The sequence below is a fragment of the Oncorhynchus mykiss genome, chromosome 7, assembly GCF_057628025.1.
Source record: "Oncorhynchus mykiss isolate SJ-2025 chromosome 7, ASM5762802v1, whole genome shotgun sequence".
Classification (NCBI taxonomy): domain Eukaryota; kingdom Metazoa; phylum Chordata; class Actinopteri; order Salmoniformes; family Salmonidae; genus Oncorhynchus; species Oncorhynchus mykiss.
Window position 1 is genome coordinate 84,805,083 of NC_143028.1, and position 22,720 is coordinate 84,827,802.

The following is a 22,720-nucleotide window of genomic DNA, read 5'->3' on the forward strand; positions in this document are numbered from 1 at the left end:
TAATAAACCCTAGGAAGAGTATCTGCTGCCTTGACAGGAACTAATGGGATCCATAATAAACCCCAGGAAGAGTAGCTGCTGCCTTGGCAGGAACTAATGGGGATCCATAATAAACCCCAGGAAGAGTAGCTGCTGCCTTGGCAGGAACTAATGGGGATCCATAATAAACCCCAGGAAGAGTAGCTGCTGCCTTGGCAGGAACTAATGGGGATCCATAATAAACCCCAGGAAGAGTAGCTGCTGCCTTGGCAGGAACTAATGGGATCCATAATAAACCCCAGGAAGAGTAGCTGCTGCCTTGGCAGGAACTAATGGGGATCCATAATAAACCCCAGGAAGAGTAGCTGCTGCCTTGGCAGGAACTAATGGGGATCCATAATAAACCCCAGGAAGAGTAGCTGCTGCCTTGGCAGGAACTAATGGGGATCCATAATAAACCCCAGGAAGAGTATCTGCTGCGATGACAGGAACTAATGGGGATCCATAATAAACCCCAGGAAGAGTATCTGCTGCCTTGGCAGGAACTAATGGGGATCCATAATAAACCCCAGGAAGAGTATCTGCTGCCTTGACAGGAACTAATGGGATCCATAATAAACCCCAGGAAGAGTAGCTGCTGTCTTGGCAGGAACTAATGGGATCCATAATAAACCCCAGGAAGAGTAGCTGCTGCCTTGACAGGAACTAATGGGATCCATAATAAACCCCAGGAAGAGTATCTGCTGCCTTGACAGGAACTAATGGGATCCATAATAAACCCCAGGAAGAGTAGCTGCTGCCTTGACAGGAACTAATGGGATCCATAATAAACCCCAGGAAGAGTAGCTGCTGCCTTGACAGGAACTAATGGGATCCATAATAAACCCCAGGAACTAGTGGGGATCCATAATAAACCCCAGGAAGAGTATCTGCTGCCTTGACAGGAACTAATGGGATCCATAATAAACCCCAGGAAGAGTAGCTGCTGTCTTGACAGGAACTAATGGGGATCCATAATAAACCCCAGGAAGAGTATCTGCTGCCTTGACAGGAACTAATGGGATCCATAATAAACCCCAGGAAGAGTATCTGCTGCCTTGACAGGAACTAATGGGATCCATAATAAACCCCAGGAAGAGTAGCTGCTGCCTTGGCAGGAACTAATGGGGATCCATAATAAACCCCAGGAAGAGTAGCTGCTGCCTTGACAGGAACTAATGGGATCCATAATAAACCCCAGGAAGAGTAGCTGCTGCCTTGACAGGAACTAATGGGATCCATAATAAACCCCAGGAAGAGTAGCTGCTGCCTTGACAGGAACTAATGGGATCCATAATAAACCCCAGGAACTAGTGGGGATCCATAATAAACCCCAGGAAGAGTATCTGCTGCCTTGACAGGAACTAATGGGATCCATAATAAACCCCAGGAAGAGTAGCTGCTGCCTTGACAGGAACTAATGGGATCCATAATAAACCCCAGGAAGAGTATCTGCTGCCTTGGCAGGAACTAATGGGATCCATAATAAACCCCAGGAAGAGTATCTGCTGCCTTGACAGGAACTAATGGGATCCATAATAAACCCCAGGAAGAGTAGCTGCTGCCTTGGCAGGAACTTATGGGATCCATAATAAACCCCAGTAAGCCTAGTGTGAGGTGATTTACCTTTCTCAGAAAGGGCAGTAGGTCTGGAGTGAGGACATTTAACTGTCTCAGACAGGGCAGTAGGTTTGGTGTGAGGTGATTTACCTGTCCCAGACAGGGCAGTAGGTCTGGAGTGAGGACATTTACCTGTCTCAGACAGGGCAGTAGGTCTGGTGTGAGGTGATTTACCTTTCTCAGACAGGGCAGTAGGTCTGGAGTGAGGAGATTTACCTGTCTCAGACAGGGCAGTAGGTCTGGAGTGAGGAGATGTACCTGTCTCAGACAGGGCAGTAGGTCTGGTGTGAGGTGATTTACCTTTTTCAGACAGGGCAGTAGGTCTGGTGTGAGGAGATTTACCTTTCTCAGACAGGGCTGTAATTCTGGTGTGAGGAGATTTACCTGTCTCAGACAGGGCAGTAATTCTGGTGTGAGGTGATTTACCTTTCTCAGACAGGGCAGTAGGTCTGGAGTGAGGAGATTTACCTGTCTCAGACAGGGCAGTAGGTCTGGAGTGAGGAGATGTACCTGTCTCAGACAGGGCAGTAGGTCTGGTGTGAGGTGATTTACCTTTTTCAGACAGGGCAGTAGGTCTGGTGTGAGGAGATTTACCTTTCTCAGACAGGGCTGTAATTCTGGTGTGAGGAGATTTACCTGTCTCAGACAGGGCAGTAATTCTGGTGTGAGGTGATTTACCTTTCTCAGACAGGGCAGTAATTCTGGTGTGAGGAGATTTACCTGTCTCAGACAGGGCAGTAGGTCTGGTGTGAGGTGATTTACCTTTCTCAGACAGGGCAGTAATTCTGGTGTGAGGAGATGTACCTGTCTCAGACAGGGCAGTAGGTCTGGTGTGAGGAGATGTACCTTTCTCAGACAGGGTAGTAGGTCTGGGCCTCTCCTTCCTCCTCTGTGTTTGGTTAGGGTTAGGGCTGAGCCCCTCCACTTCACAGCAGGTGAGCAGGACATGACCACAGGGGTTCCCCAGGTACTGGTGGGCATCACACCCTCTACCTTCAGCATGTAGAGCCAGACCCAGCACACAACAACTGCAGCACACCTGGAGAGGAGAGGACACACACACACACACACACACACACACGTCACAGTGGTACATTCACTTCCTTCTCATCCTCCCTCCTTGTCTCCCTCCCTCCCTCTCCCCTCTCCTTCATCCCCTCTCCTCCCCTTTCATTCCTCTCCTCCCCTCTCCCACCTCCCTCCCTCTCTCTCTCCTTCCTCTCCTCTCCCTCCTCCCCTCTCCTCTCTTCTCCCTTCCTCCCCTCTCATTCATCTCCTCTCCTCTCCCTCTCATTCCTCTCCTTCCCTCATCTCTCCTCTCCTAACCTCTCATCCCCTCTCCTCCACACTCATCCCTCACACACCACTCTCATTCCTCTCCCTGCCCCTGCCATCTCTCCCTGCCCCTGCCATCTCTCTGCCCCTGCCATCTCTCCCTGCCCCTGCCATCTCTCTGCCGCTGCCATCTCTCTCTGCCCCTGCTATTTTTCTCTGCCCCTGCCATCTCTCTGCCATCTCTCTCTGCTCCTGCCATCTCTCTCTGCCCCTGCCATCTCTCTCTGCCCCTGCCATCTCTCCCTGCGCCTGCCATCTCTCTCTGCCCTGCCATCTCTCTCTGCCCCTCCCATTTCTCTCTGCCCCTCCCATTTCTCTCTGCCCCTGCCACCTCTCTCTGCCATCTCTCTCTGCCCCTCAGCCTTATTAAACATGAGTCAGAGCTGATAATAAAATACTAAACCTGTCTGTTCAGGTCTCTGTTTATAGAGCAGTATCAGCCAAGATATAAACCTGTCTGTTCAGGTCTCTGTTTACAGAGCAGTATCAGCCAAGATATAAACCTGTCTGTTCAGGTCTCTGTTTACAGAGCAGTATCAGCCAAGATATAAACCTGTCTGTTCAGGTCTCTGTTTATAGAGCAGTATCAGCCAAGATATAAACCTGTCTGTTCAGGTCTCTGTTTATAGAGCAGTATCAGCCAAGATATAAACCTGTCTGTTCAGGTCTCTGTTTACAGAGCAGTATCAGCCAAGATATAAACCTGTCTGTTCAGGTCTCTGTTACAGAGCAGTATCAGCCAAGATATAAACCTGTCTGTTCAGGTCTCTGTTTACAGAGCAGTATCAGCCAAGATATAAACCTGTCTGTTCAGGTCTCTGTTTACAGAGCAGTATCAGCCAAGATATAAACCTGTCTGTTCAGGTCTCTGTTTACAGAGCAGTATCAGCCAAGATATAAACCTGTCTGTTCAGGTCTCTGTTTACAGAGCAGTATCAGCCAAGATATAAACCTGTCTGTTCAGGTCTCTGTTTACAGAGCAGTATCAGCCAAGATATAAACCTGTCTGTTCAGGTCTCTGTTTACAGAGCAGTATCAGCCAAGATATAAACCTGTCTGTTCAGGTCTCTGTTTATAGAGCAGTATCAGCCAAGATATAAACCTGTCTGTTCAGGTCTCTGTTTACAGAGCAGTATCAGCCAAGATATAAACCTGTCTGTTCAGGTCTCTGTTTATAGAGCAGTATCAGCCAAGATATAAACCTGTCTGTTCAGGTCTCTGTTTACAGAGCAGTATCAGCCAAGATATAAACCTGTCTGTTCAGGTCTCTGTTTATAGAGCAGTATCAGCCAAGATATAAACCTGTCTGTTCAGGTCTCTGTTTATAGAGCAGTATCAGCCAAGATATAAACCTGTCTGTTCAGGTCTCTGTTTACAGAGCAGTATCAGCCAAGATATAAACCTGTCTGTTCAGGTCTCTGTTTATAGAGCAGTATCAGCCAAGATATAAACCTGTCTGTTCAGGTCTCTGTTTATAGAGCAGTATCAGCCAAGATATAAACCTGTCTGTTCAGGTCTCTGTTTACAGAGCAGTATCAGCCAAGATATAAACCTGTCTGTTCAGGTCTCTGTTTACAGAGCAGTATCAGCCAAGATATAAACCTGTCTGTTCAGGTCTCTGTTTATAGAGCAGTATCAGCCAAGATATAAACCTGTCTGTTCAGGTCTCTGTTTATAGAGCAGTATCAGCCAAGATATAAACCTGTCTGTTCAGGTCTCTGTTTATAGAGCAGTATCAGCCAAGATATAAACCTGTCTGTTCAGGTCTCTGTTTACAGAGCAGTATCAGCCAAGATATAAACCTGTCTGTTCAGGTCTCTGTTTATAGAGCAGTATCAGCCAAGATATAAACCTGTCTGTTCAGGTCTCTGTTTATAGAGCAGTATCAGCCAAGATATAAACATGTCTGTTCAGGTCTCTGTTTACAGAGCAGTATCAGCCAAGATATAAACCTGTCTGTTCAGGTCTCTGTTTACAGAGCAGTATCAGCCAAGATATAAACCTGTCTGTTCAGGTCTCTGTTTATAGAGCAGTATCAGCCAAGATATAAACCTGTCTGTTCAGGTCTCTGTTTATAGAGCAGTATCAGCCAAGATATAAACCTGTCTGTTCAGGTCTCTGTTTACAGAGCAGTATCAGCCAAGATATAAACCTGTCTGTTCAGGTCTCTGTTTACAGAGCAGTATCAGCCAAGATATAAACCTGTCTGTTCAGGTCTCTGTTTACAGAGCAGTATCAGCCAAGATATAAACCTGTCTGTTCAGGTCTCTGTTTATAGAGCAGTATCAGCCAAGATATAAACCTGTCTGTTCAGGTCTCTGTTTACAGAGCAGTATCAGCCAAGATATAAACCTGTCTGTTCAGGTCTCTGTTTACAGAGCAGTATCAGCCAAGATATAAACCTGTCTGTTCAGGTCTCTGTTTATAGAGCAGTATCAGCCAAGATATAAACCTGTCTGTTCAGGTCTCTGTTTATAGAGCAGTATCAGCCAAGATATAAACCTGTCTGTTCAGGTCTCTGTTTGCAGAGCAGTATCAGCCAAGATATAAACCTGTCTGTTCAGGTCTCTGTTTACAGAGCAGTATCAGCCAAGATATAAACCTGTCTGTTCAGGTCTCTGTTTACAGAGCAGTATCAGCCAAGATATAAACCTGTCTGTTCAGGTCTCTGTTTACAGAGCAGTATCAGCCAAGATATAAACCTGTCTGTTCAGGTCTCTGTTTACAGAGCAGTATCAGCCAAGATATAAACCTGTCTGTTCAGGTCTCTGTTACAGAGCAGTATCAGCCAAGATATAAACCTGTCTGTTCAGGTCTCTGTTTACAGAGCAGTATCAGCCAAGATATAAACCTGTCTGTTCAGGTCTCTGTTTACAGAGCAGTATCAGCCAAGATATAAACCTGTCTGTTCAGGTCTCTGTTTACAGAGCAGTATCAGCCAAGATATAAACCTGTCTGTTCAGGTCTCTGTTTACAGAGCAGTATCAGCCAAGATATAAACCTGTCTGTTCAGGTCTCTGTTTATAGAGCAGTATCAGCCAAGATATAAACCTGTCTGTTCAGGTCTCTGTTTACAGAGCAGTATCAGCCAAGATATAAACCTGTCTGTTCAGGTCTCTGTTTACAGAGCAGTATCAGCCAAGATATAAACCTGTCTGTTCAGGTCTCTGTTTATAGAGCAGTATCAGCCAAGATATAAACCTGTCTGTTCAGGTCTCTGTTTACAGAGCAGTATCAGCCAAGATATAAACCTGTCTGTTCAGGTCTCTGTTTATAGAGCAGTATCAGCCAAGATATAAACCTGTCTGTTCAGGTCTCTGTTTATAGAGCAGTATCAGCCAAGATATAAACATGTCTGTTCAGGTCTCTGTTTACAGAGCAGTATCAGCCAAGATATAAACCTGTCTGTTCAGGTCTCTGTTTACAGAGCAGTATCAGCCAAGATATAAACCTGTCTGTTCAGGTCTCTGTTTATAGAGCAGTATCAGCCAAGATATAAACCTGTCTGTTCAGGTCTCTGTTTATAGAGCAGTATCAGCCAAGATATAAACCTGTCTGTTCAGGTCTCTGTTTACAGAGCAGTATCAGCCAAGATATAAACCTGTCTGTTCAGGTCTCTGTTTACAGAGCAGTATCAGCCAAGATATAAACCTGTCTGTTCAGGTCTCTGTTTACAGAGCAGTATCAGCCAAGATATAAACCTGTCTGTTCAGGTCTCTGTTTATAGAGCAGTATCAGCCAAGATATAAACCTGTCTGTTCAGGTCTCTGTTTACAGAGCAGTATCAGCCAAGATATAAACCTGTCTGTTCAGGTCTCTGTTTACAGAGCAGTATCAGCCAAGATATAAACCTGTCTGTTCAGGTCTCTGTTTATAGAGCAGTATCAGCCAAGATATAAACCTGTCTGTTCAGGTCTCTGTTTATAGAGCAGTATCAGCCAAGATATAAACCTGTCTGTTCAGGTCTCTGTTTGCAGAGCAGTATCAGCCAAGATATAAACCTGTCTGTTCAGGTCTCTGTTTACAGAGCAGTATCAGCCAAGATATAAACCTGTCTGTTCAGGTCTCTGTTTACAGAGCAGTATCAGCCAAGATATAAACCTGTCTGTTCAGGTCTCTGTTTACAGAGCAGTATCAGCCAAGATATAAACCTGTCTGTTCAGGTCTCTGTTTACAGAGCAGTATCAGCCAAGATATAAACCTGTCTGTTCAGGTCTCTGTTACAGAGCAGTATCAGCCAAGATATAAACCTGTCTGTTCAGGTCTCTGTTTACAGAGCAGTATCAGCCAAGATATAAACCTGTCTGTTCAGGTCTCTGTTTACAGAGCAGTATCAGCCAAGATATAAACCTGTCTGTTCAGGTCTCTGTTTACAGAGCAGTATCAGCCAAGATATAAACCTGTCTGTTCAGGTCTCTGTTTATAGAGCAGTATCAGCCAAGATATAAACCTGTCTGTTCAGGTCTCTGTTTACAGAGCAGTATCAGCCAAGATATAAACCTGTCTGTTCAGGTCTCTGTTTATAGAGCAGTATCAGCCAAGATATAAACCTGTCTGTTCAGGTCTCTGTTTACAGAGCAGTATCAGCCAAGATATAAACCTGTCTGTTCAGGTCTCTGTTTACAGAGCAGTATCAGCCAAGATATAAACCTGTCTGTTCAGGTCTCTGTTTATAGAGCAGTATCAGCCAAGATATAAACCTGTCTGTTCAGGTCTCTGTTTACAGAGCAGTATCAGCCAAGATATAAACCTGTCTGTTCAGGTCTCTGTTTATAGAGCAGTATCAGCCAAGATATAAACCTGTCTGTTCAGGTCTCTGTTTACAGAGCAGTATCAGCCAAGATATAAACCTGTCTGTTCAGGTCTCTGTTTACAGAGCAGTATCAGCCAAGATATAAACCTGTCTGTTCAGGTCTCTGTTTATAGAGCAGTATCAGCCAAGATATAAACCTGTCTGTTCAGGTCTCTGTTTACAGAGCAGTATCAGCCAAGATATAAACCTGTCTGTTCAGGTCTCTGTTTACAGAGCAGTATCAGCCAAGATATAAACCTGTCTGTTCAGGTCTCTGTTTATAGAGCAGTATCAGCCAAGATATAAACCTGTCTGTTCAGGTCTCTGTTTATAGAGCAGTATCAGCCAAGATATAAACCTGTCTGTTCAGGTCTCTGTTTACAGAGCAGTATCAGCCAAGATATAAACCTGTCTGTTCAGGTCTCTGTTTACAGAGCAGTATCAGCCAAGATATAAACCTGTCTGTTCAGGTCTCTGTTTACAGAGCAGTATCAGCCAAGATATAAACCTGTCTGTTCAGGTCTCTGTTTATAGAGCAGTATCAGCCAAGATATAAACCTGTCTGTTCAGGTCTCTGTTTACAGAGCAGTATCAGCCAAGATATAAACCTGTCTGTTCAGGTCTCTGTTTACAGAGCATTATCAGCCAAGATATAAACCTGTCTGTTCAGGTCTCTGTTTATAGAGCAGTATCAGCCAAGATATAAACCTGTCTGTTCAGGTCTCTGTTTATAGAGCAGTATCAGCCAAGATATAAACCTGTCTGTTCAGGTCTCTGTTTATAGAGCAGTATCAGCCAAGATATAAACCTGTCTGTTCAGGTCTCTGTTTACAGAGCAGTATCAGCCAAGATATAAACCTGTCTGTTCAGGTCTCTGTTTACAGAGCAGTATCAGCCAAGATATAAACCTGTCTGTTCAGGTCTCTGTTTATAGAGCAGTATCAGCCAAGATATAAACCTGTCTGTTCAGGTCTCTGTTTATAGAGCAGGATCAGCCAAGATATAAACCTGTCTGTTCAGGTCTCTGTTTACAGAGCAGTATCAGCCAAGATATAAACCTGTCTGTTCAGGTCTCTGTTTACAGAGCAGTATCAGCCAAGATATAAACCTGTCTGTTCAGGTCTCTGTTTATAGAGCAGTATCAGCCAAGATATAAACCTGTCTGTTCAGGTCTCTGTTTACAGAGCAGTATCAGCCAAGATATAAACCTGTCTGTTCAGGTCTCTGTTTACAGAGCAGTATCAGCCAAGATATAAACCTGTCTGTTCAGGTCTCTGTTTACAGAGCAGTATCAGCCAAGATATAAACCTGTCTGTTCAGGTCTCTGTTTACAGAGCAGTATCAGCCAAGATATAAACCTGTCTGTTCAGGTCTCTGTTTACAGAGCAGTATCAGCCAAGATATAAACCTGTCTGTTCAGGTCTCTGTTTACAGAGCAGTATCAGCCAAGATATAAACCTGTCTGTTCAGGTCTCTGTTTACAGAGCAGTATCAGCCAAGATATAAACCTGTCTGTTCAGGTCTCTGTTTACAGAGCAGTATCAGCCAAGATATAAACCTGTCTGTTCAGGTCTCTGTTTACAGAGCAGTATCAGCCAAGATATAAACCTGTCTGTTCAGGTCTCTGTTTACAGAGCAGTATCAGCCAAGATATAAACCTGTCTGTTCAGGTCTCTGTTTATAGAGCAGTATCAGCCAAGATATAAACCTGTCTGTTCAGGTCTCTGTTTACAGAGCAGTATCAGCCAAGATATAAACCTGTCTGTTCAGGTCTCTGTTTACAGAGCAGTATCAGCCAAGATATAAACCTGTCTGTTCAGGTCTCTGTTTACAGAGCATTATCAGCCAAGATATAAACCTGTCTGTTCAGGTCTCTGTTTACAGAGCAGTATCAGCCAAGATATAAACCTGTCTGTTCAGGTCTCTGTTTACAGAGCAGTATCAGCCAAGATATAAACCTGTCTGTTCAGGTCTCTGTTTATAGAGCAGTATCAGCCAAGATATAAACCTGTCTGTTCAGGTCTCTGTTTATAGAGCAGTATCAGCCAAGATATAAACCTGTCTGTTCAGGTCTCTGTTTATAGAGCAGTATCAGCCAAGATATAAACCTGTCTGTTCAGGTCTCTGTTTATAGAGCAGTATCAGCCAAGATATAAACCTGTCTGTTCAGGTCTCTGTTTATAGAGCAGTATCAGCCAAGATATAAACCTGTCTGTTCAGGTCTCTGTTTACAGAGCAGTATCAGCCAAGATATAAACCTGTCTGTTCAGGTCTCTGTTTACAGAGCAGTATCAGCCAAGATATAAACCTGTCTGTTCAGGTCTCTGTTTACAGAGCAGTATCAGCCAAGATATAAACCTGTCTGTTCAGGTCTCTGTTTATAGAGCAGTATCAGCCAAGATATAAACCTGTCTGTTCAGGTCTCTGTTTATAGAGCAGGATCAGCCAAGATATAAACCTGTCTGTTCAGGTCTCTGTTTACAGAGCAGTATCAGCCAAGATATAAACCTGTCTGTTCAGGTCTCTGTTTACAGAGCAGTATCAGCCAAGATATAAACCTGTCTGTTCAGGTCTCTGTTTATAGAGCAGTATCAGCCAAGATATAAACCTGTCTGTTCAGGTCTCTGTTTACAGAGCAGTATCAGCCAAGATATAAACCTGTCTGTTCAGGTCTCTGTTTACAGAGCAGTATCAGCCAAGATATAAACCTGTCTGTTCAGGTCTCTGTTTACAGAGCAGTATCAGCCAAGATATAAACCTGTCTGTTCAGGTCTCTGTTTACAGAGCAGTATCAGCCAAGATATAAACCTGTCTGTTCAGGTCTCTGTTTACAGAGCAGTATCAGCCAAGATATAAACCTGTCTGTTCAGGTCTCTGTTTACAGAGCAGTATCAGCCAAGATATAAACCTGTCTGTTCAGGTCTCTGTTTACAGAGCAGTATCAGCCAAGATATAAACCTGTCTGTTCAGGTCTCTGTTTACAGAGCAGTATCAGCCAAGATATAAACCTGTCTGTTCAGGTCTCTGTTTACAGAGCAGTATCAGCCAAGATATAAACCTGTCTGTTCAGGTCTCTGTTTACAGAGCAGTATCAGCCAAGATATAAACCTGTCTGTTCAGGTCTCTGTTTATAGAGCAGTATCAGCCAAGATATAAACCTGTCTGTTCAGGTCTCTGTTTACAGAGCAGTATCAGCCAAGATATAAACCTGTCTGTTCAGGTCTCTGTTTACAGAGCAGTATCAGCCAAGATATAAACCTGTCTGTTCAGGTCTCTGTTTACAGAGCATTATCAGCCAAGATATAAACCTGTCTGTTCAGGTCTCTGTTTACAGAGCAGTATCAGCCAAGATATAAACCTGTCTGTTCAGGTCTCTGTTTACAGAGCAGTATCAGCCAAGATATAAACCTGTCTGTTCAGGTCTCTGTTTATAGAGCAGTATCAGCCAAGATATAAACCTGTCTGTTCAGGTCTCTGTTTATAGAGCAGTATCAGCCAAGATATAAACCTGTCTGTTCAGGTCTCTGTTTATAGAGCAGTATCAGCCAAGATATAAACCTGTCTGTTCAGGTCTCTGTTTATAGAGCAGTATCAGCCAAGATATAAACCTGTCTGTTCAGGTCTCTGTTTATAGAGCAGTATCAGCCAAGATATAAACCTGTCTGTTCAGGTCTCTGTTTATAGAGCAGTATCAGCCAAGATATAAACCTGTCTGTTCAGGTCTCTGTTTATAGAGCAGTATCAGCCAAGATATAAACCTGTCTGTTCAGGTCTCTGTTTATAGAGCAGTATCAGCCAAGATTATGTTGGAAAGTATTGACTTTTTCCAGATTTTGTTACATTACAGCGTTATTATAAAATTGATTAAATCGTTTTTTCCCTCATCAATCTACACACAAAACCACATAATGACAAAGAAAATACAGATTTGTAGAAGTTTTTGAAAATGTATCACAAATAAAAAAATACAAATAAAGCAATTACAGCCTGGAGTCTTCTTGGGTATGACGCAACAAGCTCGGCACACCTGTATTTGGGGAGTTTCTCCCATTCTTCTCTGCAGATCCTCTCAAGCTCTGTCAGGTTGGATGGGGAGCGTTGCTACACAGCTATTTTGAGGTCTCTCCAAGTCCGGGATCTGGCTGGGCCACTAAAGGACATTCAGAGACTTGTCCCGAAGCCACTTCTACATTGTCTTGACTTTGTGCTTAGGGTCGTTGTTCTGTCAGAAGGTGAACCTTCTCCCCAGTTTGAGGTCCTGGGTACTCTGGAGCAGGTTTTCATCAAGGATCTCGCTATACTTTACGCCGTTCTTCTATCTCTCGATCCTGACTAGTCTTCCAGGTCCAAACTTCTTCCATTTAATGGAGGCCACTGTGTTCTTGGAGACCTTCAATGCTGCAGAAATGTTTTGGTACACTTCCCAAGATCGGTGCCTCGACACAATCCTGTCTCTGAGCTTCATGGACAATTCCTTCAACTTCATGGCTTGGTTTTTGCTCTGACATGCACTGTCAACTGTGGGGGACCTTATATAGACAGGTGTGTGCCTTTCCAAATCATGTCCAATCAATTGAATTTGCTACAGGTGGACTCCAATCAAGTTGTAGAAACATCTCAAGGCTGATCAATGGAAACAGGATGCACCTGAGCTCAATTTCGAGTCTCATAGCAAAGGGTTTGAGTACTTATGGAAATAAGGTATCTGTTGTTTTTTTTAATACATTTCCAAAAAATTCTAAAACCCTGTTTTTGCTTTGTCATTATGGGGAATTATGTGTAGATTGATGAGGGGAAAAAAAATTATTGTATCAATTTTAGATTAACAAAATGTGGAAAAAGTCAAGGGGTCTGAATACTTTTACGAATGCACTATAAGTGGGGATGTTTCCATTGAACCAGGTTTATTAGACGAAACCAATGTTGTACAAAAAAGTAAAATGGAAACATCAGAAACAGGAGACCTGTTCTAAAGATGGACAACCTTTTCATCAGTTTGTCAGGGAGGATTTTTTTTGTTGTCTAACTTTCTTTCTGGAAATAGTGTCTTTTGATTAAATTATGATTGCCTAATAGTTTTTTGAAGGTATGACAAAATTATGACAAAATGTTTTTATGTTTAATCATCTTGTCAAGACATTATCCACAGTGTATATCAAAAAGAATAACATCTTCCTCACAAATTATGAGATTTTTTTCTGAGTGAATATAATTGCACTAGAATCGTCCTATTTAATATTTTATTTTTTATAATTCCAGTCAAAAGTTTGAACATTCCAGGGTTTTTCTTTATTTTTACAATTTTCTACATTGAAATGCATTCCAGGTTACTACCTCAAGAAGCTGGTTGAGAGAATGCCAAGAGCGTGTTTCTACATGATTCCATGTGTGTTATTTTATAGTATTGATGTCTTCACAATTATTCTACAATGTAGAAAATAGTAAAAATAAAGAAAAACCCTTGAATGAGTAGGTGTGTCCAAACCTTTGACTGGTTCTGTATATGAATAATGGACAGTAAAGATAGTAAGATATAGATATACATAAATATATATATATATATATAGATAAAGATTTATATATATAAAGATATATATATACTATATATAGATAAAGATATATAGATATAGATATAGATAAAGATATATATATAGATATAGATAAAGATATATATATATATATATAGATATAGATAAAGATTTATATATATAAAGATATATATATATATATATATATATATATATATATATCTTTATATATATAAATCTTTATCTATATCTATATATATATATATATATATATACTATATATAGATAAAGATATATATATACTACATATAGATAAAGATATATATATACTACATATAGATAAAGATATATATATACTACATATAGATAAAGATATATATATACTACATATAGATAAAGATACATATATATAGATAGATATAGATATAGACAAAGATATATATATTGATGTAGGGATGTAAGATATTGATCATTTTGTATATATAAAAAAAAAAAAATCTTTGCAGGACAAGGATTGTCCTAGCTTCATCCCGCAACTAGCCATTTCAATGAACTTTTATTTAGACTTTTTATTTGTATAACCTGAAGGTCATTTGCTTGATTTCTAAGCAATTTAAAAACTCAAAAAAAAATACATTTAATTTGTTGAGGTGGAGGAAAGCTAATTCAGTTCTATGTGTAGGCTAAAGCCTACTGACCTTGTGTTTAGCCAATATACAGCTAATATACAGGTGAGGTCAGAAGTTTACATACACCTTAGCCAAATACATTTAAACTCAGGTTTCACGATTCCTGACATTTAATCCTAGTAAAAATTCACTGTCTTAGGTCAGTTAGGATCACAACTTTATTTTAAGAATGTGAAATGGCTTTGTGATGGTCACTCCAATACCTTGACTTTGTTGTCCTGAAGCCATTTTGCCACAACTTTGGAAGTATGCTTGGGGTCATTGTCCATTTGGGAGACCCATTTGCGATTTGATGTCATGAGATGTTGCTTCAATATATCCACATAATTCTCCTTCCTCATGAAGCCATCTATTTTGTGAAGTGCACCAGTCCCTCCTGCAGCAAAGCACCCTCACAACATGATGCTGCCAACCCCTGTTTTGGAGCAGTGGCTTCTTCCTTGTTGAGCAGCCTTTCAGGTTATGTCGATATAGGACTCGTTTTACTGTGGATATAGATACTTTTGTACCCGTTTCCTCCAGCATCTTCACAAGGTCCTTTGCTGTTTTTCTGGGATAGATTTACACGTTCACACCAAAGTACGTTCATCTCTAGGAGACAGAACGCGTCTCCTTCCTGAGCGGTATGACGGCTGCGTGGTCCCATGGTGTATATACTTGCATACTATTGTTTTGTACAGATGAACGTGGTACCTTCAGGCGTTTGGAAATTTCTCCCAAGGATGGACCAGATTGTGGAGGTCTACAATTTTTTTCTGAAGTCTTGGCTGATTTCTTTTTCCATGATGTCAAGCAAAGAGGCACTGAGTTTTAAGGTAGGCCTTGAAATACATCCACGGTAACACCTCCAATTGACTCAAATGATGTCAGTTAGCCTGTCAGAAGTTTCTAAAGCCATGACATAATTTTCCAAGCTGTTTAGAGGCACAGTCAACTTGGTGTATGTAAACTTCTGACCCACTGGAATTGTGATACAGTGAATTATAAGTGAAATAATCAGTCTGTAAACAATATTTGGAAAAATTACTTGTGTCATGTGTCATTTAGATAGCAAGAACCATGTGTGTTTGTGTTTCAGAAGACACTTCCACAACGCCTTGCTACGAAAGTACCTTGCAATTTAGGATGTGTTTGTAAATTCAATCTGGAGTACCAGTGTGCTCAGAGTGCACTCTGGACGTTAATAAATTCAGAGCGTTGTTAGATTGTCCATTCATAAATTCAGAGTGTTTCGCTTTCGGAGCGTTCAGAGCGCACACTAGACGCTCTGGCAGAGGAGTAGGGTTGATCCGAGCATTCTGACCTCACAACAGCAGTCAATCACACTGGCTGAAGTCTTGCTAGCCACTTCCAGACACAAATGAGAGAACACCTCACTCTGACCGTTTTACTCCCCTTCGCAGAGCTTGTTAGGCTGTTTCATGTTATACATCGTGTTGGTGACTGTAACAGTGCTGCTGGCAACAATTTAATTACGTTTTTTTGCCGACATGATCATATTGAATGGGTATTGCACGTTCGTAAATGAATCAGTTATTCTGCGTTCTGGGACTCAGACAAGAGTGCTCTGAAATTGGAGTAGAGGGGATGTAGGGGATGGGATAGAGGGATAGATAGAAATCACAGTAGAGGGGATGTAGGGGATGGGATAGAGGGATAGATAGAAATCACAGTAGAGGGGATGTAGAGGATGGGATAGAGGGATAGATAGAAATCGGAGTAGAGGGGATATAGGGGATGGGATAGAGGGATAGATAGAAATCGGAGTAGAGGGGATGTAGGGGATGGGATAGAGGGATAGATAGAAATCACAGTAGAGGGGATGTAGGGGATGGGATAGAGGGATAGATAGAAATCAGAGTAGAGGGGATGTAGGGGATGGGATAGAGGGATAGATAGAAATCACAGTAGAGGGGATGTAGGGGATGAGATAGAGGGATAGATAGAAATCGGAGTCGAGGGGATGTAGGGGATGGGATAGATAGAAATCACAGTAGAGGGGATGTAGGGGATGGGATAGAGGGATAGATAGAAATCGGAGTAGAGGGGATGTAGGGGATGTAGGGGATGGGATGGATAGAAATCGGAGTCGAGGGGATGTAGGGGATGTAGGGGATGGGATAGATAGAAATCGGGGTAGAGGGGATGTAGGGGATGTAGGGGATGGGATAGATAGAAATCGTAGTAGGGGGGATGTAGGGGATGGGATAGATAGAAATCGGAGTCGAGGGGATGTAGGGGATGTAGAGGATGGGATAGATAGAAATCGGAGTAGAGGGGATGTAAGGGATGGGATAGATAGAACTCGGAGTAGAGGGGATGTAGGGGATGTAGGGGATGAGATAGATAGAAATCGGAGTAGAGGGGATGTAGGGGATGTAGGGGATGGGATAGATAGAAATCGGAGTAGAGGGGATGTAGGGATGGGATAGATAGAAATCAGAGTAGAGGGGATGTAGGGATGGGATAGATAGAAATCAGAGTAGAGGGGATGTAGAGGATGGGATAGATAGAAATCGGAGTAGAGGGGATGTAGGGGATGGGATAGATAGAAATCGGAGTAGAGGGGATGTAGGGGATGGGATAGATAGAAATCGGAGTAGAGGGGATGTAGGGATGGGATAGATATAAATCGGAGTAGAGGGGATGTAGGGGATGGGATAGATATAAATCGGAGTAGAGGGGATGTAGGGGATGTAGGGGATGGGATAGATAGAAATCGGAGTAGAGGGGATGTAGGGGATGTAGGGGATGGGATAGATAGAAATCGGAGTAGAGGGGATGTAGGGATGGGATAGATAGAAATCAGAGTAGAGGGGATGGGATAGATAGATAGAAATCGGAGTAGAGGGGATGTAGGGGATGTAGGGGATGGGATAGATAGAAATCGGAGTAGAGGGGATGTAGGGGATGTACAAACAAACACTTAGTTTCAACGTTTCATCACATCATGTAAATACACGAACATGCTCCATTGACCAGATTGGCCCATTCAACAAATCTGATTTAACAAAGTGGATATTCGTCTCATCCGCCATGATTTATGTATTGTAACAGGCCAACAATGTGGTTACTTAAGTCCGATTTGGACATATTTGGCAGTTTTAGCTGCATAACATGTAGAAGTTGTCCCTTTTCAGGTTTAGAAGTAGCTAATGCCAGTTCGTATAAGCTGGTTAACATAGTTAGCATACATAAATCAGTTGTGGTAGTCAAAGTCCTTTTTCACTGTAATGCAGTTGATTGGTAATGGTGACATAAACATGTATTGGGGTTGTCATCCATACAAGCGTTATACTCAGATTTTTTTTTACCTCAACATAGTGTGAAATACACATTTAAAACAATAGCCTAAATCTAGGCACATTTTGCTGTAGGGCAATGAGGAGACTCAGGATCTTTACCCCACGCGTTTCCATGACACTTCCATTGTTTTGGTCGAGTTCCGTAGACCTCTTTACCACATCTATGCCGCGGTCTTCAGTCAGCTCAGTTGGCCTACAACCTCTATAACTGGCTTGTCTAATATCTGCTGTTAGATCTTTCTCGGGAGACAAATAACTAATATCACTACATATTGTAGGGTACCTTTTTAAAAACCTTTATTTAACTAGGTGCAGTGGGGCAAAAAAGTATTTAGTCAGCCACCAATTGTGCAAGTTCTCCCACTTAAAAAGATGAAAGAGGCCTGTAATTTTCATCATAGGTACACTTCAACTATGACAAACAAAATGAGAAAAAAAAATCCAGAAAATCACATTGTAGATTTATTTTTTAATAAATGTATTTGCAAATTATGATGGAAAATAAGTATTTGGTCAATAACAAAAGTTTATCTCAATACTTTGTTTTATACCCTTTGTTGGCAATGACAGAGGTCAAACGTTTTCTGTAAGTCTTCACAAGGTTTTCACACACTGTTGCTGGTATTTTGGCCCATTCCTCCATGCAGATCTCCTCTAGATCAGTGATGTTTTGGGCTGTTGCTGGGCAACACGGACTTTCAACTCCCTCCAAAGATTTTCTATGGGGTTGAGATCTGGAGACTGGCTAGGCCACTCCAGGACCTTGAAATGCTTCTTACGAAGCCACTCCTTCGTTGCCCGGGCGGTGTGTTTGGGATTATTATCATGCTGAAAGAGCCAGCCACGTTTCATCTTCAATGTCCTTGCTGATGGAAGGAGGTTTTCACTCAAAATCTCACGATACATGGCCCCATTCATTCTTTCCTTTACACGGATCAGTCGTCCTGGTCCCTTTGCAGAAAAACAGCCCCAAAGCATGATGTTTCCACCCCCATGCTTCACAGTAGGTATGGTGTTCTTTGGATGCAACTCAGCATTCTTTGTCCTCCAAACACGACGAGTTGAGTTTTTACCAAAAAGTTATTTTTTGGTTTCATCTGACCATATGACATTCTCCCAATCTTCTTCTGGATCATCCAAATGCTCTCTAGCAAACTTCAGACGGGGCTGGACATGTACTGGCTTAAGCAGGGGGACATATCTGGCACTGCAGGATTTGAGTCCCTGGCGGCGTAGTGTGTTACTGATGGTAGGCTTTGTTACTTTGGTCCCAGCTCTCTGCAGGTCATTCACTAGGTCCCCCCGTGTGGTTCTGGGATTTTTGCTCACCGTTCTTGTGATCATTTTGAGATCTTGCGTGGAGCCCCAGATCGAGGGATATTATCAGTGGTCTTGTATGTCATCCATTTCCTAATAATTGCTCCCACAGTTGATTTCTTCAAACCAAGCTGCTTACCTATTGCAGATTCAGTCTTCCCAGCCTGGTGCAGGTCTACAATTTTGTTTCTGGTGTCCTTTGACAGCTCTTTGGTCTTGGCCATAGTGGAGTTTGGAGTGTGACTGTTGAGGTTGTGGTGGTTTTTATACTGATAACAAGTTCAAACAGGTGCCATTCATACAGGTAACGAGTAGAGGACAGAGGAGCCTCTTAAAGAAGAAGTTACAGGTCTGTCAGAGCCAGAAATCGTGCTTGTTTGTAGGTGACCAAATACTTATTTTCCACCATAATTTGCAAATAAATTCATTAAAAATCCTACATTGTGATTTTCTGGATTTTTTTCTCATTTTATCTGTCATAGTTGAAATGTACCCATGATGAAAATGACAGGCCTCTCTCATCTTTTTAGGTGGGAGAACTTGCACAATTGGTGGCTGACTAAATACTTTTTTGCCCCACTGTATGTATCTCCTTATCAAAGTGGTAGACGTGCACCGCTCACACACACACGCATTCTTGCTGCCTCTTCAGAAAGTTGCAGGAAATATGAGTCGTCGTCAAGTTCGTAACCCCCCCACCCTGTCTGTTGGTTGCGCATGTTAATCTGCCCAGTACAGAGCTCGCAAGCTCTATACTGGCAACCATCGGTGTTGGGCTATACTGGAAATCATAGGTGTTGGGCTATGCTGGCTCCCATCGGTGTTGGGCTATGCTGGCTCCCATCGGTGTTGGGCTACACTAGCTCCCATCGGTGTTGGGTTGAGTAAATTTGTTCTAAATACATACTTTTATGTTCACTAGCTAGACATAAAAGTACCTAAACTGTAAACCAATCAAAATGTGTGTTCTATCCATGGTACTATATCTGCCAATCAGAGATTGAGAGACAAATGAGACAAATGGCAATCAGTCTTTTTTCCCTGAAAACAAAGCAACCTTAGTATTTTATATTTTATTGAACAATGACACAAAATCAGAAATATACAGACAACATCAACGTATTACATGTCAAAAGGTTTGATGCTTTTTGGTGTTTACTTCTAAATGATCTTTGAGTTCTATCTTAAACAATTTAAACAGGGGTTTGTTCTCTCCCCACTTCATTTTATGAATAAAGAGAAAAATTATCAAAGAAAATTAAACCGGGGTACATAACAGTTGGGTCAAAATAAAACAATATCAGTCTTCCAAATAAACAGTAGGTTATCTTCTGACATGAGCGCAGTCCCAAGAGTCTCTGGGCCACAAAACACACATTTGTCATTTACAGTACCAGTCAAAAGTTTGGACACGCCTACTCATTCGAGAGTTTTTCTTTATTTGTAGAATAATAGTGAAGACATCAAAACTATGAAATAACTTATATGGAATCATGAAGTAACCAAAAAAGTGTTAAACAAATCAAAATATATTTTATATTTGAGATTCTTCAAAGTTGCCACTCTTTGCCTTGATGACAGCTTTGCACACTTTTGGCATTCTCTCAACAGCTTCATGAGGTAGTCACCTGGAATGCATTTCAATTAACAGGTGTGCCTTGTTAAAAGTACATTTGTGGAATTTCTTTCCTTCCTAATAGAGTATACAGACTATAGCTCTATTTGGTAAAAGACCCCCCCAAAAAAGGGCAAGAACAGCTCAAATAAGCGAAGAGAAATGACAGTCCATCATTACTTCAAGCCATGAAGGTCAGTCAATACAGAAAATGTCAAGAACTTTGAAAGTTTCTTCAAGTGCAGTCGCACTTGGTCAGAGAACTGGCAGAGTGGTGACAGGACAACAACCTCTCCCTCAATGTGAGCAAGACAAAGGAGCTGATCGTGGACTACAGGAAAAGGCGGGCCAAACAAGCCCCTATTAACATCGGCCGGGCTGTAGTGGAGCGGGTCGAGAGTTTCAAGTTCCTTGGTGTCCACATCACCAACAAATTATCATGGTCCAAACACACCAAGACAGTCGTGAAGAGAGCACAACAAAACCTTTTTACCATCAGCAGAATGAAAAGATTTGGCATGGGTTCCCAGATCTACAGCTGCACCATCGAGAGCATCCTGACCAGTTACATCACCGCCTGGTATGGCAACTGCTCGGCATCTGACCATAAGGCGCTACAGAGGGTAGTGTGTACGTCCCAGTACATAACTGGGGTCAAGCTTCCTACCATCCAGGACCTATATAATAGGTGGTGTCAGAGGAAAGCCCATAAAATTGTCAGACTCCAGTCACCCAAGTCATAGACTGGATCCTCTGCTACCGCAAAGCAAATGGTACTAGAGCGCCAAGTCTACAGTGGTTGCTCCACTAAAGGTTTTGTGATTATGCTGCGGGACTTAAGAGGTAATTTGTGGTTTAGTACAGTACCCTGTGTCACCACGTCATTGCTCCAGACCACCACAAGGGGGAGTTAGAGCACTGATCATGCTTTTGGGTCCTACTGTGTCTCTAACTGACAATGAATGGGCAACATAAACCTAAATAGAAAGTAATAATTGTGCACAACTTCAGTATTACTTACTTAAACTGTTGTTACACTAAGGTGTATATTCTTTTAGGATTATTTTTCTCTTACTGTAATACTGTAGGACACTCCCGACAGGCACGTTGTACTGTACAGCGCCTGAGTGGCGCAATGGTCTAAGACATTGCATAGCAGGGCAAGCTGCGTTGCTACAGATGCTGGTTCCATTCCCGTGCCGGCTTCAACTGGGAGACCCATGAGATGACTGTAGGTTTTTGGGTTTCTCTCACTCTAAAAACAAAAATAAATCATTCTAAATAACAAACTGGCTTTATTTACAAATTAGTAACAATGTCTTATCTCATGTTCAAGAATTGCCTTTGTGTCCCTCATTTTACGTTATTTGAAAACAAAATAATCTCCAAAATATTGTTATTTTTTAAACAAAGCGATTATTATAATTAATTTAGAATGATATAAAAGCCCCTTGGATATTCTCACAGATATATTATCAACCCTGTTATTAGCAGGACAATATACACTGCTCAAAAAATAAAGGGAACACTTAAACAACACAATGTAACTCCAGGTCAATCACACTTCTGTGAAATCAAACTGTCCACTTAGGAAGCAACACTGATTGACAATAAATTTCACATGCTGTTGTGCAAATGGAATAGACAACAGGTGGAAATTATAGGCAATTAGCAAGACACCCCCAATAAAGGAGTGATTCTGCAGGTGATAACCACAGACCACTTCTCAGTTCCTATGCTTCCTGGCTGATGTTTTGGTAACTTGAATGCTGGCGGTGCTTTCACTCTAGTGGTAGCATGAGACGGAGTCTACAACCCACACAAGTGGCTCAGGTTGTGCAGCTCATCCAGGATGGCACATCAATGTGAGCTGTGGCAAGAAGGTTTGCTGTGTCTGTCAGCGTAGTGTCCAGAGCATGGAGGCGCTACCAGGAGACAGGCCAGTACATCACGAGATGTGGAGGAGGCCGTAGGAGGGCAACAACCCAGCAGCAGGACCGCTACCTCCGCTTTTGTCTAAGGAGGAGCAGGAGGAGCACTGCCTGAGACCTGCAAAATGACCTCCAGTAGGCCACAAATGTGCATGTGTCTGCTCAAACGGTCAGAAACAGACTGCATGAGGCTGGTATGAGGGCCCGACATCCACAGGTGGGGGTTGTGCTTACAACCCAACACCGTGCAGGACGTTTGGCATTTGCCAGAGAACACCAAGATTGGAAAATTCGCAACTGGCGCACTGTGCTCTTCACAGATGAAAGCAGGTTCACACTGAGCACATGTGACAGACGTGACAGTCTGGAGACGCCGTGGAGAACGTTCTGCTGCCTGCAACATCCTCCAGCATGACCGGTTTGGCGGTGGGTCAGTCACGGTGTGGGGTGGCATTTCTTTGGTGGGCCGCACAGCCCTCCATGTGCTCGCCAGAGGTAGCCTGACTGCCATTAGGTACAGAGATGAGATCCTCAGACCCCTTGTGAGACCATATGCTCGTGCGGTTAGCC

The 22,720-nt window shown here is 42.4% G+C and overlaps 1 protein-coding gene across 1 annotated transcript in view; it reads right to left on the bottom strand.

The window, feature by feature from the left end:
• fbln2 (fibulin 2) overlaps positions 1 to 22,720 on the bottom strand; it is a 125,523-nt gene that overhangs the window by 44,038 nt on the left and 58,765 nt on the right. Inside the window, exon 6 of the mRNA XM_036984360.2 lies at positions 2,485 to 2,677. Within this exon, the coding sequence (XP_036840255.2) occupies positions 2,485 to 2,677 (193 nt within the window). The remainder of the gene's footprint in view (positions 1 to 2,484; positions 2,678 to 22,720) is intronic.